Source organism: Colletotrichum chrysophilum (assembly GCF_026319265.1).
Source record: "Colletotrichum chrysophilum strain AFK26 chromosome Unknown scaffold_26, whole genome shotgun sequence".
NCBI lineage: Eukaryota > Fungi > Ascomycota > Sordariomycetes > Glomerellales > Glomerellaceae > Colletotrichum > Colletotrichum chrysophilum.
This window is the reverse complement of record NW_026517313.1, coordinates 59,066-74,225: the sequence shown is the minus strand read 5'-3', so window position 1 is coordinate 74,225 and position 15,160 is coordinate 59,066. Positions and strand designations below refer to the sequence as shown.

General features: G+C 53.5%; 5 protein-coding genes and 1 non-coding gene across 6 annotated transcripts; 2 read left to right on the top strand and 4 right to left on the bottom strand.

The window, feature by feature from the left end:
* Window positions 1-846: 846 nt before the first annotated feature.
* On the bottom strand, window positions 847-940 carry COL26b_004312. The gene has a single exon. It is a non-coding gene; the product is annotated as a tRNA-Arg (tRNA).
* Window positions 941-3,119: 2,179 nt separating this feature from the next.
* COL26b_004311 (uncharacterized protein) lies at window positions 3,120-4,295 on the bottom strand (the record flags this gene model as incomplete). Its single annotated transcript, XM_053177190.1, has 1 exon — window positions 3,120-4,295. The coding sequence occupies one exon, from the start codon at window positions 4,293-4,295 to the stop codon at window positions 3,120-3,122; it is 1,176 nt and encodes a 391-aa protein (XP_053038786.1).
* Window positions 4,296-6,126: 1,831 nt separating this feature from the next.
* Window positions 6,127-7,374, top strand: COL26b_004310 (uncharacterized protein; the record flags this gene model as incomplete). Its single annotated transcript, XM_053177189.1, has 1 exon — window positions 6,127-7,374. The coding sequence occupies one exon, from the start codon at window positions 6,127-6,129 to the stop codon at window positions 7,372-7,374; it is 1,248 nt and encodes a 415-aa protein (XP_053038785.1).
* Window positions 7,375-7,660: 286 nt separating this feature from the next.
* On the bottom strand, window positions 7,661-8,541 carry COL26b_004309 (uncharacterized protein; the record flags this gene model as incomplete). The annotated part of the gene is made up of 4 exons (XM_053177188.1): window positions 7,661-8,168; window positions 8,233-8,259; window positions 8,326-8,441; window positions 8,512-8,541. The coding sequence occupies 4 exons, from the start codon at window positions 8,539-8,541 to the stop codon at window positions 7,661-7,663; spliced, it is 681 nt and encodes a 226-aa protein (XP_053038784.1).
* Window positions 8,542-11,774: 3,233 nt separating this feature from the next.
* Window positions 11,775-12,448, top strand: COL26b_004308 (uncharacterized protein; the record flags this gene model as incomplete). The annotated part of the gene is made up of 2 exons (XM_053177187.1): window positions 11,775-11,811; window positions 12,033-12,448. 2 exons carry the CDS (start codon window positions 11,775-11,777, stop codon window positions 12,446-12,448), a joined length of 453 nt encoding a protein of 150 aa, XP_053038783.1.
* Window positions 12,449-13,525: 1,077 nt separating this feature from the next.
* Window positions 13,526-14,812, bottom strand: COL26b_004307 (uncharacterized protein; the record flags this gene model as incomplete). Its single annotated transcript, XM_053177186.1, has 3 exons — window positions 13,526-14,011; window positions 14,065-14,494; window positions 14,556-14,812. 3 exons carry the CDS (start codon window positions 14,810-14,812, stop codon window positions 13,526-13,528), a joined length of 1,173 nt encoding a protein of 390 aa, XP_053038782.1.
* Window positions 14,813-15,160: the final 348 nt, after the last annotated feature.

Here is a 15,160-nt window from a genome sequence, read left to right as displayed (position 1 = left end):
GGGCGGGGGGGGAAAAGGGCGGCGCCGAGTCAGGCCTGATAAACTGTGTCTCCGCCTTACCAGGCACACAGCCGCAATCCGGGTCCCGGTGCGAACGCTCTGTTCACCTTGTGTGGAGAAGGGGGAAGGCAGGGCAGGGCAAGGCGACATGTGAGGTCCACGCCTTTTCTTCAGTGCTCGCTCCACCTACATAGTAGGGGGGTGTGCGTGTGGTGGTTAATGTTTCTTGTTTATGAGGTTCCTCGATGAACCATGTGGTTTCTTGGTCGCGCGCCCACGTTGCGTTTTGGCGGCGCGGGAATGAGGGGGATCGACATCGAACACACGCTTTGCCGGCCGGCGACGCCGCGAGCCTTGACGTTGCGACCTGTTTGTCACTGGAGTTTTAGGAAACCAACCAACCCCCCCTGCGTTGGTTGCATGTTGTTGTCACTCTCTCTGTCTCTTTCAGGAGTTGCAGGGGTATGTACAGAGTACTTATGCGGCTTTTCTCTCTATTCGGACTTCTTGTGCCAAGTCCCACCGAAGAATACAACGAAGGATTCTCGAACGATTCCTCTGCATCCGTTCATCTAAGTAACTTTTTGGAAATTCCCCTTTTCTCCTCGTGTAACTATGCAACTATGGCCATGGTTCATGAGTTGTCGACAGAGCCGGGGTCAGTCAAGCTTGGTTAGTTAGGTAAGTGTGGTGGACCATTAGAGCGGGTTTCCCACGTTGGCGCGCTGGCTGGCGCGTGGCAGGAAAGAAAAAAAATTCTTTGCGATATCCACCATGCGGCGGACTTACACCAACCCCACGACATTAGTTTCCAAGCCTCTGAGCGGCATTTTCTGCCAAAAGTTTTGACCAGCCTGGGGGTCGAACCCAGAATCTCCTGGTTGCACGATCTTTTGGTTATGAATCGTAGTCAGACGCCTTGCCATTGGGCCAACCGGCCGCTTGTCCTGAGGACTCGAGCTTGCTTGCTTGAGGGTCGAGGCGGGGAGGAGGCGTTATGAAAGTGGGCTTGGGTTCTTGGGGCGGGTTTCGATGGGTTTGGTGGGCTGCCAAGTATTAACGGCACTCTTTTGCGAGGTGATGAGTAGCGCGTGTGAGAATTTCAGTTAGTTGATTGATGGTGTTGGCTGATTTCATGTTGATGCGTGTGGGAGCATCATGACATTCCTAATGGAGTTTCGACTTACACACCTACACTAAAGTCTTTCATCTTACTTGTGATACGCGCTCAGTGTTCATCGACAGGCACACGGTCCACAAAGTGAAATGAAGCAAGCTAGACGTCTTTCTCGTCTGCTTAAACATTTTCACTGTTGCAAAGAACTTACATTGGTATACGCGATAGAAACAGATGGCATGTAGCGAAAAGATCGAAGCAGCAGAGACAGCCTAGTACAAAGAGCCCAGCTTCGAATCAGAGGCTAAAATTTTCCTTGTAGCACAGATTGAACTCTGAAAATCAAGTTGAAGGATATTTTTCTTTTCGTTTGATGCTCAATGTTCGCCTTCGTCTTTGCTGTAATTGTTGTCATACAGTTAATAGAAGTTGTAGGGACTTTGAATAGATTCCTCGTCTCTAGCTGTCGGGTGTAGTCTCTGAGTGCATCCAGTCTTTGTCCTCTTGCGAAACGAGTCCTCATCTGTTTCGAAGACCAGGTTGGTTCGTCATCGATGACATTGCATGATCAGTAACTGACCACAAGAAGTCTGTTGGCATCGACCTGTGCACGCTATGTCAAGCAATCCACATGCGCTCAGGCTTCACAGGATTGGTTCTGGGTTTGTGTTGTCCTCCAATGCCGCGGTGTTACGCGCGTCGTAACTTCGGTTTCACAAGTACTAAATGCTAGCTTCGTAGACTGCATTCTAGTCGGCACATCAAGATATCAGACTGGATCGGTTTCATTATTCGAGGCAAGAAGAAGTCACGAAGCTAAACTTCGGTCCAAAAGACAGCATAGCACTTCATTCATGCTAGTATTGAAGTGACACAGTTCACAAGTGTACCCGGTGTGTCACTGCTGACTTCGTCGTCGAAGACTTGCTATGCGTGATTGTCATCTGCAGGCTGAGAAAGAGGCTCTCGTCAGCAGGGAAGAGTTCATTTGGGAATTACGATATCCAAGAACGCCTGCGGAGTTTTCTAAAACCATTGAATTTCGAATGGCTATGTTGCATTGGTCAAACAATATTCCCGGTTACCGATTTGGTTCTTGAGGGGGGGTGTTGATTGCGTTGGTGTTATGTTTCTCAACTTGATGGAATACATTGTTACAGCAAACCTGTGGCCCTGGGTTTACCCTGAACAACGGTTCAGCTCACCCCTGCATCATCGAAGCCCTCCAAAGTGAAATTCCAGTGGCCTGCCTGATGCTCTCCGCGTTCTGCGTAGTGATCGGATTTCAGTTTGTGCATGCATGTGCTTGTGAAGGTTTTCGTAGGACGAGCTTGTGAACTGACAAGAAGGGACATGGAAAACCGCAAAAGCTGTATCTGAGGCGCCTCAGTACATAAACCTCCTTAATCCGAACAGTGTCCACTTCACTGGGCTTGGAATAAAGAAACCGTCTAACTTTTCTGTGTTTGTAATGCTACATTTTCTCTGTACTTGACGACGACAACAGCGACAATAGATCATAGTGAGGTGTACAGCCACAGGACAAGTTGGTCGTCTCGGAAGGGTCCAGCAATAAAGTGAACGGTCTCCGCAAGAGGACTAATTGCTCATGATGGTAATGAGTTCAGTTCCAGTACGCTTGTACGTACTTGCCCTGACGTTGCTGGGATGTTGGTATCCGACGACACACGAGTACGGCGCCATTCTTCGATTCACCGGGCGGCTAATGTACTGGTATATGGACAGCACCAAATCTCGCAGACTAATACCACATCTTGAATAAGCTAACAATGGCAACTTAAAATATCCACGATACGTTTCTGAAACATGTCAAGAAATTGTCCACTTTGGTGTTAGCCTCACAGGCAAAAAAGATCCCATTCAAGAGAAAAGAGAAATGTAATTGTCTCTATACGGTATATGTGTATCTAAAAATCAAACCCAAACTCCAGTGCTATGCCGTGATGCCCACATATCTGAGCATATTATCATATGTATCCCTTTAGGCGGATCTGTTGGCCTTGACGTACTCCTCGGAGAACTCCCAAGTGTTGTAGCCCTCGTTGCTCTTCTTGAGGTAGAAGGTGGAGCGGTCGTAGGGGGTGAAGGGGATGTTGTTCTTGACGCGGAAGACGAGGTCGGGATTGGAGATGAAGTAGCGGCCAAAGGCGACGGCGACGTCCCACTTCTTGTAGCGCTCGTCGACGGCCCAGCGGGCGCTGTCGCCGAGGTAGCCGCCGGCGACGACGACGGGGGAGATGTTGTCCCACTCCTCGAGGATGAAGTCGAGGGTCTGGGGGCGGTCCTCGGCGAAGGGCTGGACGTCGTCGGTGGGCTGGCGGGGCACGATGCCGAGGTTGACGGGGTTGCCGACGGCCTCGACGAGGGAGATGTAGGCGAGCTTGTAGCCGGCCTTCTTGAGCTCGCGGATGATGTAGATGGTCTGCTCCCAGGTGTCCGGGTCGGTGCTGTAGGACTCCTGGAAGGTGGCGAAGGGGCTCAGGCGGAGGGCGACGCGCTCGGCGCCGATCTCCTCGACGCAGGCCTTGACGATCTCGAGGAGGAAGCGGGCGCGGTTCTCGACGGAGCCGCCCCACTTGTCGGTGCGCTTGTTAGCCGAGTCGCGGGTGAACTGGTCGACGAGGTAGCCGTGGGCGCCGTGGATCTCGACGCCGTCGCCGCCGGCGGCGACGACCTTCTTGGCGGCGTCGCGCCAGGCGTTGATCTTGACCCAGATCTCGTCCTCGGTGAGGGGCTCGGGGGGCACGGGGCGACCGGTCATCTGGACGTCGGAGGAGGAGCAGTACTTGTAGCCGCGGCCCTTGACGAAGTCGGGGTCGGCGGCGCGGCCGAGGGACCAGAGCTGCTGGAAGATGTAGCTGCCCTTGGCGTGGACGGCGTCAAAGACCTGCTTCCAGGCGGCGCACTCGGCCTCGGTGGAGAAGCCGGGAAGGTTGAGGTCGCCAATGTCGGCGGGGGAGACGGCGGTGGCCTCGCTGATGAGGAGGGTGCCCGGGGTGGAGGCGCGGTCGGCGTAGTACTTGGCGACCATGGGGAGGATCGGGGCGCCGTCGTCGTCGGCGCGGTAGCGGGTGAGGGGAGCCATGACGACGCGGTGGGCGAGGTCCATCTTGCCCATCTTGAGGGGCTGGAAGAGCTTGGTGTTCTCGGCGGCCATTGTAGCGGTGTTTCTGGTGGACGAACTGGAAGTGAAGAAACAAAAGGGGTATCAAGAGAGAAGAGTGTCAAGTAGTTGAGCTTGTGAGAAGTATGAGGTAGGAGACTGTGTTGAAGTTGTGTCTGGCTCTTTAAACTCACTTTTCACTCGAAGCGGGAGGCTTGAGGGTATTTATGCGACTGAACAACATCGTGTAAGTCAACAAACAGCCCACCCGAGGAGTGTCGCCGTAGAAGCATCTGGAGAGTCCCACCATCGTCAAGAGATCCTCGGCAACATGCCCCCACCACAGATCTGCCCGCATGAGTTTGTTGATCCATTGGGCGAAGAAGTTTTCTCTTGCCCTGGAGGGGCAGCTTAGAAATTGGGATGTTTGGGGGCCCGTGATGGAACACCACACGGCGACAACTCGGGAAGCGGGTCCGGCCAGACTTTCTCTTGACTTCTCGGGGGAAGAGGGCCCATTCTTTCTTCTGCCCCCTTCCGCCCCTCCATCCCCCGAGCGGTGAAACCGACAGAAGACCTGTGGTCCGTGACGCTCAGCTCAGTGAGGCCGTCCGTATAAGCGGTTTGGTTCTGTTATGAGGCGCAAACCGCGGGTTCCTGGCAAAAGGCAACGTTCTCGAACGAACCCAAGTCACTCGACTACGCAAAAGATTGCGGCCCCCGCAAAGGGGGACACGTTCTTGGCAACATGCTGGAGATGACTGAGGAAGAAAACTCCGAAGCAGCGAATCATCGAGGCGGACGGGGACCTCGAGCCACGTTGGCAGCAGCTTGCTTAGAAATCCGATAGTACGATGTCAAAGAGACTGCGAGGCAACGGGACGGGGCCGAGGTGGAGAATTGGTGTTCTGGAGGGACGGGAGTGACGTCTCCAGTATCAAGGGACCAGGGTCTTGGTGCTGGAAACCGAACAACAGATGAGCTGTTTTCTGTTACGCCCTACATGCTACTAGAGGCTGAAAGTGCGATAACAACTTTAAACTCGGGGAAAAGTTCTGACGTGCTGAGAAATGCCACGAGGGGAGCATGCAACGGCCCGGTCGAGTGTCTCCACTTTCACAGGAAGAAACACGCAGGTTGCATGCCGACTTCGGGATTTGGCCGGGAACAAGCCCAACCCTTTGAAACTCGTCGAAGCTAGAGAAGCTAGAGCTGGAAATGTGAGGCTTGTCGTGGGCTTGCTGCCATCTGGTTCGTTGTCAAGCGTCCTGGTGGAGACGATTCAGGGTTCTGCCACTGATCAGAGATTTATGCCAACTCTGCTCAAGTAGTCAGACGGCGCCGCTGCCGGGGTCGAGGCTTGGTTCCTGTACGTAAAAATTGCAAGTTTGAATGGGCAGACAAAAAGTGTTGGTTGATTCGTAAGAAGATGCAAGGCCAGGTCGGGTCTGTAGACTAATCGAAATCTTCACCGCCGCACCCTGATTCTCGGCATTCAGATACCGATGTGGCGTCGGCAATCTCCTGGACTTGGTGCGTCAGCCACGTGCGCCACGATGCACGTACGTCACCAACATGGCCCGCTTCCTTGCAGACGCGGAAATGCACTCCGCACTTGGCCAGGGGTACATTCCGCTGCGGGTAGGAAATGAGCTTGGCATTTCTTGCTGCGACTTGCATCTGAGGCTCGTGATAGCCTCATAGTCTGTCAAGTGTATCGGTCCCTCGCATCTTCCTGGAGTTCTGGCACTTAGAACTCAAATCGATGCTTCCAATAGACCAGGACATGCTATTTGCCTCGGACAAAAGCAAACAGATGACTATCCTCAATGTGCACTAATTCGCTTTGCTCTGAATCCCATCTTAACATCTCACACCAGATGTCATGCTTCTCCCCATCCGCCGCCTGAAGCGGACCTCCCTCCTCCACATATATCTGCTCTTCCTCGACCTAGACGCCTATCTCATCATCCGCAACCGCCCTGTCACCAAGTACCCGGCCAGCATCCCCTCCCGGCACCCCGGCAATGAGACTTTCTTCATCGCCAGCATCCACCGGAATAACGGGGCCCTCCTAGCCCATCCTATATCCTCCAACGTACTCAAGCCCATCGACTACCTCGGCCCCGACCGCGTGCACTTCTCCGCCGTCGAGTCCGGCTCCAAGGACGACACCAAAGCCAGGCTCTCCTCCCTCCAGAAGCAGCTTAACGCAAAGGGCGTCTCAAACACCATCATCCTCGGCAAGACAGCCCCAGAACAGCTCGCCGAGATCCACGACCGGCCTCCGCCGTCCTCCGGCTTCGGCCCGCCGCCGCCCGGATGGACATGGAACCCCCACGAGAACCAATTCGACATGCGCCGCGTCACATACCTCGCCCGCGAGCGCAACCGCGCCATGGCGCCCCTGGCCGAGCTCCTCGCCTCGCAGGACAGGAGGTTTGACAAGGTCATCTGGCTCAACGACGTCGTCTTCGAGACGCGCGAGGTGCACATGCTTCTGGGCACCCGCGGGGGCGCCTACGCCGCCGCGTGCGCCATGGACTTCATCCTCTGGCCGTATTACTACGACACCTTTGCGCTGCGCGATGACGCGGGCCTAAAGACGGCGTCATGGTACTGGCAGTGGTTTCATAGCTCGCGAGCGCGGGCGTCTGCGCAGGCGATGGAGCCCGTGGAGGTGAAATCGTGCTGGAATGGCATGGTCGTGTTCGACGCGGCGCCGTTTTATGACGAGGGACTGCGGTTCCGCGGTGTCGAGGACAGTCTTGCGGCGATGCATCTGGAGGGGTCGGAGTGTTGTTTGATCCATGCGGATAACCCTCTCAGTCGCGAGAGAGGGGTATGGCTGAACCCCAATGTGCGCGTGGGGTACAACGAGAAGGTGTTTGAGCAGACGAAGATGGACCGGTTCCCGACGCCGTGGGCTGCGGTGGTTGGATTCTGGGCGAATAGGTATCTGAGGGTGCGAAATGGTATCCAGCTTACGTTGGAGCGGTGGGCAGTCGAGAAGAAGTTGCGGCAGTGGGTTGATGAGACGCCGCCGAGTGAGTTGCCGCGAAGTGAGCCGGGGGAAATGTGTCTCATCAACGAGATGCAGATCATGTGGGAGAACGGGTGGAAGCATATATAGATAGACCGGGGCGTCTGGCGCAAGCCGATTCAAGTCAAATTCGTTATTGTGTATGGTAGATAAGACTGGTCTATAACGCCACGTCATGAAGTTGTAGAAATAGAACAACATTGCCTCCGATGTGCGGGCAGGGACATCCGTTCCCCCCATGACTGTAGAAAGCCCACCGTCCAAAAGACCTCCTCCAAACGCCAAACCTTGCCTTCATAATACAGAACAGCGCCAAAGATGATCGCAGGCATCCAAAATCTCATCGTGGTGGTATATCTCACACGCGCCTGTCCGTCTATTTGTTATGCCAGATGAAGTTTCGGAGCGAGTCCCACTCGCTGCTCTGTACGTAAATGTAATTCATACTGCTCCGCAGACTGGGCTGCAGATCGGCCGGGTGATGGCGGAAGAGGTACATGACCATGGCCCAACTGGTGCTCGCGAAGACGGGCCAGGCGTAGTAGCTGATCTTGGCGGACAGGTCCTCGCGGCTAACGACGGGGAGACCCTTGCCGGGAGCGACGGCGAGGCGGGCGAGGCCGAGGACGACGCGGGCGAAGACGTAGATGACAATTTGCTGATTGACGCTCGAGATCTTGCCGGTGCGCGGGGAGCGGCCGCCGAAGACGAGGTAGCCGCCCAACAGGCCCGCGAAGAAGGAGTCGTAGGGGCCCTCCTTGCCCGGGGTCGGGCCGTAGTGCTTGAGGAGGTACATTGTGCCCTTGTAGATTGTCGCGAACTTTGCGAGGTTGCGGGCGTGGGTTCGGGTGGCTTTGAATACAAGGCTTGCTTTTTGTTGGAAGCTGTGAGGGAGAAGGGTGTTAACGATGGGTTCGGGGGGAGAGACATGCGGGGAGGTAGACGTACGTTCCGGAGCGGAAGAGGAAGATCATTCTGTCAAAGGAAGAATGTTAGATAAGCTCACAATGCTGCGGATCTGGAACGGAGACTGCGACGTACACAAGCGCGTGGGGGAAGCGGACTTTGGTGCCGTAGACAGCGCCATTGCGGGCGCCTTTGACGACGGCGAGGATGTCGTGATACTTGGGGTCGAGGATGATGCGCTCGATCGCGGCCTGGGTTGCGCGTTAGCATTTGGGGCCGAGCGAAGGCAGAATTGATTCGACGATGCATCCGCAATCGTACCTTGAGGCCATCGAGGGCGGCGAGCGACATGTTGGCAACAAGAACGGGGGTGGCCTGGCTAGCCTCGGCAAATCGCAGCTCGCTGTGGGGAGATGATGGTGTTTGCGACGACGAACGGTCGCTCTTGAGTTGGCACTCTTCCGCTCAGCGCATGGGTCTTCAGTGATAAAATGCTGCAATTACAGAAAAAGAATGCAAAGATCAATCGGTCAAATTGCGCATGCGAAGGGAAGGGTGTGTAAGGTTGTTCGGGGAGAGAGAAAGGCCACGGCGGACGTGGTCAATTACGGCAGACGGACGGGATGGAGTGACGGACTTTTGGGACCTTGGGACACCCCAGGTGCGGCAGGTGTACCTCGGATGTCCATGGCTTCGGCTCTGGACGAGTCACGCTGCCGCTGCGCTGCGGCACGACACGCTGTGGATTTGCGCTGGAGATGTCGCTTCAGGAGTACCAGCCCCCCCGGCTCCCCCACAGGTCCCTATGACGCACGGTTGAGATGGCGCTAATCCGTCCCCAGGGATGCCCGTCCGGGGAAGGTCTTGGATTGCTGCGGGCTCCTTTTTTTTGGCATGTGATGCAGCCTGCGAGTTGTGACAGGACGGCAACTCAGATGCTGTGTCACTTATTAGGGGTGTCGGTCGGTACCCGGGAAGACTGAGAAGACATGGGACGGTATTGCGAATGATTCCATTTCTCCCATGTTCAGCTTCTGGAACGACAATTGCTTCCTTTACACAGAGGTCGAATTTCCATATTGCAGACAGGAAGATGGAGCACTGCAGATACAAGAGTCAGTTGTCTCGGTCACTGTCTCCCACGTGGTATCGAATTCCATGTAAATTTGACTCTGCGACTTGGCGCTGCTGACTACGTGGTTGGCACTCTGAAAACGGGGCCACCTCCGACTGCCACATGCTTCAAGTTGCATCATTTCCGCTTCTGTAATCGGCCTGTCGAGTCGCAACTGGTTAGTGACATGTTTCGTTAACGTACCTACTTGGGAACTCGTGCATCATTTTTCAATCGTTTAATTGAGCTTTGGTTCTGGCATACCGGTCGTACTTCTGTTATAACTCAATCGCCGGGTGGTAGATAGACTGCAGCAATCCAGGCTCTCAAGAAACGTGGACTCCAAGATCAGGTTACGAACTAGTGATGCACGTACATATATCTCCAGGCCAATCATCGCCTCAGGCAGGACGTCCTAGATAACCAGTCACAAGCTTGGCAAGCTGTTCTGTGAGAGCCTCAACGATGTCTTTCAATTGGAGTCGCGCATCTAACCGGTCCAGCACCGCGATGAGTCTATCGCGCGGTCGTCATACCAAGCTAATTTCGGACGTCAGATGGTTTCAACACGCACATATAGACGGCGGACCCGAAGTAGAGATCGTTGATTGTTGAATAGGTTACTTAAAGAAAGTGATAAAATTGTGAAGTAAGAGACGTGAGGCGCGTGAATATGCCATGGGCAAAGTGTCCAAAAGCAAGGCTTCAGGCCATAGATGGGGTTCATTCTCTTGTGCTACATTGATAAGTAACTTCTAGAACGACCCCTTCTCGTTGGAATCCGCATATGAATCGATTTCAAGTGTTTGAGAGTCGACAATGCCATTGCGAGAAATTCTGATGAGTGAGTGCATGGTTGAGTCTTGACAGACCGAAGGCGCCAATAGGACTGGAGACAAAACGCCAACACAAACCCGGACGAGTTTGGAGACGTTCCTGAGACTGGAATTTCAGAATCTGCAAACCGACGGCTGTTGAAGACAACTCGGTTCATTTGCTTAAAGCTGTCGATATCAGTTTTTTCAGGTTTACATGGCTCATCAGTAAATCGATATGACTGTATTGATACTGTTCTTCTAACTGTGGAGCAGTGGATAAGGTGAATTGCATAAGTGAGTGACTTCATTCTTCCGGCTGTGCCATACCCCCCCTAATTACTTCTCACAAGCACTGCGGTGCTTCAACCGGGTGGCGGTTCAGGTGGTGATACTCTAAGCTATCAAAGTGTTCAATTCGTTGCTCAGTAATCAATGCAATCAGTCATAGGATGGCTGGCACATGAATGGGCATGATGCTGAGCGGTAACGTCTTGGCAGAACAAGCGGAAAGGCAACAACGTCAGAGCTTTCGTGGTTCCCAATTCCTTCCTAACTTCTCTATATCTATATGCAGTGTACGCATTCACCTCTGTATCAGAACAAACTCCAGAGAGGCGTAAGAGCGAGTTTCTCGAGCCGGCAGAGAACCCTTCTAGGACAGGGCGCAAGCGGAGGTGTCCGCAGCTGAGCAGCCAAGGTCGACACTGGACTACTCCTTTCTCACCAAAATCGCCTTCGTGTGTGGGAAGTCTCCGCTGTAAGTTATGACGCACGGCGTGTAAGGCGCGTTGTAGGGACCGTAGGGAGTACTTGACATGCGGTGTATGTTTGCGAACACTGAGTGTTCAACGAAATGGAACCTTCTTTAGCTTCGTAACGCGTTTCGATCATCGGCTCCGTTCTCTTGCTCTGTCGATCACTTCAGCCGTCTTCTCATGGGCTGATTGTTCTCTAGAGTTATTATCAGTGTCTCGCCATGGTACACATCCCGGCATCTGAAAAATTAGCGAAGTACTTGCGGGGGGTTCTGACAGATGTACGACTATTATCTTGGCTCAAATGCTAGCAGGATTGGCGTCTCCATACGGACGGGACTTTGACCTTGAGAATTCCACTTGTTGCTAGAGCTCCGAGATCGGGGCGACCTTGGGGGAGCTAAAACACACATTTGGTTGTCAAAGGGATGGAGCATGCTCATTGACTTCAAGAGGCGCCAAGCAAACATTCGCAGACGCCGTATTGCAGAAACGCTACAGCGGCAGAATATCTGAGAGTGTCTGGCAAGTTAGGTGGAAGTCTACCATAGCAAAGACTCTCAATAAATTGATTGATCCGTGTCGCTTACACATCTTTTGTACACGCCTTCACTCCAATTCTGGTTGTATGATGTTGCCTCAAATCAAGTTCCACAAGGAACCATTGTCCTTACTTTGGATGGGTCCTCCCACATGCATGATATACCCAGGTTCGGTTGTTGACACAACCAACCCTTTTCTAGGCGTCGTATTGCGGTTAGCCTCGGCTTACGTCCTTCGACATTTAGACCGCATGCCCTCGATAGACTCCGAGATCGTGACTCCGAATCTAGTATAAGACTGCCTCGTCGACACCAATGCCAACTTGGCCAGCACAAGCAGCTCACAAACATCAACATGAAGAACGTACGGGACTTTAAGATTGATGAATGGAGTAAGTTGTCTCTCGTCTTTCTCTCAGCGAGACTCAATTGTTTTCGATTACTGATTATTTTCAACAGTGCGCCTTTACGGTGTGAGTTAAGTCATATGCCCCTTCATGACCAGCCAAAGCTAAGAATCTGCATGAGGATGGCAACCGATACGCTTTAGAAGGTGAAATTCCAACCTGGAGGTCACGTTGTCTTGCAATTTGTCGGCTCACAGCTTTCCTAGGCTCTTATGCGCAAGCACTCTCCATCAACAATCTCAAGTCACTTTCGACAGACCCTGCACTAGAAGTCTTCGACCATAATCTGGAGCTCAGCTATGGCCCTTTTGAGGGATCTCATCGGCTCCGGGAGCGAATTGCCGCACTGCATTCTACGAACGAAGATAAGATAGATCCGAGCAACGTTATCATTACTCCTGGTTCCATTATGGCCAATTATCTAATATTGGATACCATATGTGGCTCCGGAGACCATGTGATCTGTCAGTACCCAACATATGGGCAGCTTTATCTGGTACCAGAGTTCGGCAGCGTCGATGTCAGCCTTTGGAAAATGGACGAGTCCAACAACTGGCTACCAAACACCAAAGAGCTCGCCGGGTTGATCCGACCCAACACGAAGGCAATTATTCTCAAGTAAGAAGTCCATGTTCGGGGTTGGACGACTCTCAAATCAAGCTAATGTCCAATCTGCAGTAGTCCCAACAACCCCACAGGAACCGTCCTTGAAGAGAGCTTTCTACGGGAGGTGGTTAGGATCGCTTGTGAAAATTCCATCGTCGTCTTTAGCGACGAGGTGTTCAACCCGCTAGTCTTCACTTCGCCCAAGCCTCCTTCAATTGTCAATCTAGGCTATACGAACACCATTGCCAGCGGTTCCCTATCAAAAGCCTTCTCTATTCCCGGCATACGACTTGGCTGGATTGTGACGAGGAGTCCAGAGTTGACGAAGTAGATTACTACGAAACGCGATTTCACTACCATCACTGTGTCTCGGCTTGACGACAGTGTCGCCTCGTTTGCATTGGATCCAGCGGTGATGCCGAACATGATGAAGCGCAACATCTCTCTGTGCCAAGAGAGCGTTGGTTTACTTGATAATTTTATTGCGGAGAGCGGCGGACGTGTTCGCTGGGTGAAGCCACAAGGCTCAGGCATGGCGTTCATTCAGATCCTGGATCAAGCGAGAGTACCTGTCGATGATGGGGAGTTTTGCAAGAGGCTGCAAGTGGAAGAGAGCATCTGCTTAGTTCCGGGCGGCGTGTGCTTCAGCGAAGGCAGTAACGAAGATTTCAAGGGATATTTCAGGGTTGGATTGGGGAATCCTGATGTGCTTCGGCAAGCTTTGCCCTTACTTCACGCGTTCATTCAGAAATGGTAGAAAATTTCCGATGATCATAAGACACACGGCCACGACCTAAATACATATGTTGCGATCGAGAGCCTTCTGCCGGCGACATGTGTAAATCCTGCACTTTTGCCCAGCGTGCCTCTGCACGTAGCCACATATCCTTTCCCAGCAGAAAGGCATGTAGTACTTCTAGAACAGGAGTGTTATATTCAGTTATTTTACTCCAATAAAGGGATGTGAGAAGAACTGGACCAATCTAATACAGACATGAAACCTCTCCCAACACCTCAAGGCTTTGGCTCACACACAGCAATAAATGGCGAAGTCACACCTAAACTAGTCAGCCTTAATTCACAATGGGAAAATTCATGTCCACTTACTGCCAAAGAACAGCCTCCCGGTATTCGCATCGTGAACCACAGTCGTGGACCCAGGAAGCAGCTCTCCCGTGCCGTCCTCAATCACCTTCTCCCACACGTACTCGCCATCAGCCTCCTTGCGGATCCGCACCGCCGCGCTCTTCGGCCTGGCGTTCAGCGGGTCCTCGGAGGCCTGTAGAATCTCTATCCCGCGCGGAAACACCGCGGCGTAGATGTCCCCCTTGCCGTCCACGGACAGGTTGTCGATGGCGTAGGGCACGGGGATGTCGGCGACTTTGACGAGCCCGTCCGTCTCCGGGTTGATCCTGTACACCTGGACGCCGCCGGCCATGGCGCTGGGCACGTAGATGAGCCCGTCGTGACCGCGGACCAGGCCGTTGGGCATCCTGTGGTGCGTCGATATGCGCTTGCATCCTTCGGTAGAGCAGTAGGACACATCGCCGTGACCAAAGAAACCGCTCAGGAAGAATCCCTGTAATGAGAATGTTAGTAGTGCACTAGCCGACGGGCAACCCGCTATCTCACCAGTCCCCTCTTCTTGTCCCCACTGTCGTTTGTAAAGTAAAACGAAGTGCTAGAGAGGGCGGCGATGTTGTTGGGCGTGGAGATGTTGGCATTGGCAAAGGTTCGGATGTGCTTCATCTCCGTCGCCGCGGGGGCGATTTCAAACACCTCAATTGTAGCATTGGCGCCTTCATTGGCCTCCTTGAGCAGCTCGCCCGTGACGGCATCTACCGGAGGGCGGTTGTTGACCAAGAGAAGCTCAACCTTGCCGTCCTCCGGTGCATCAATACCCGTCAAACCCACGAGTTGAAGCAAGCCATCGCCAGCGGTACCAGAGAAGCCGGGCGTTGAAAGAGCGCGGTACTCGAACCCCTCATCCTTGGGCTTGTCGATGTCTAAAGCGACGACAGCATCCCGGGTGGAGCGGCCCGAGATGTTGAAGTGATGACCGCTGGGGACGGGAGTCAGCCTCCGGCAGCGCGGGCTGCACTCGGGGGTGGGGGTCGGCTTACTTGGGCATCCACTGCTGACGGGCCAGGGAGTCGGAGCAGGCCAGGAACAGCGTGCGCGTTGCCTCCGACAGCCACATGTCCTCGCATGCTTGCAGCCTGTTGTCCTCGATGCGACGGCACGAGTATGGAAAGTCAGATAGAGGCTGAAACGTCTTTCCCAGGCCGAGACCTAGCTTGATGGGGTCTTTCAACACGAGCTGCAGGCCCACGGCGAGGATGACGGCGAACAAGACGCCGGTCTGAAGGATGAAGCCCATTCTCGACAAGAAAACTCTGTTGAGCGTGTTTTTGATGGTGAAGGTTTGAGAGGATATGAATGAAGACGCTTGTAAATAAGGAGGACTCCGTTCGATGAGATTGCCCAGGGATGTGATCCTTCGGGTACAACCGCGACCCTTCTGAGCGGCCAAATGGTGGCTTCTCTGAGCTTGCTAGAGAAGCTGTATGATGTTGGACTCAACTAAGCTTAAGTTTTGAAGAGTTTTTCTACAGTCAACTCTGGTCCTGAGCTTTTCGTGGCACAAGAGATTGACAGTTTTGCGGTAGCATCAGATTGGGTGCCAAGTCAATAGTTGTGAGTTTGAGCACGTTTTTGTTTCGTAGCG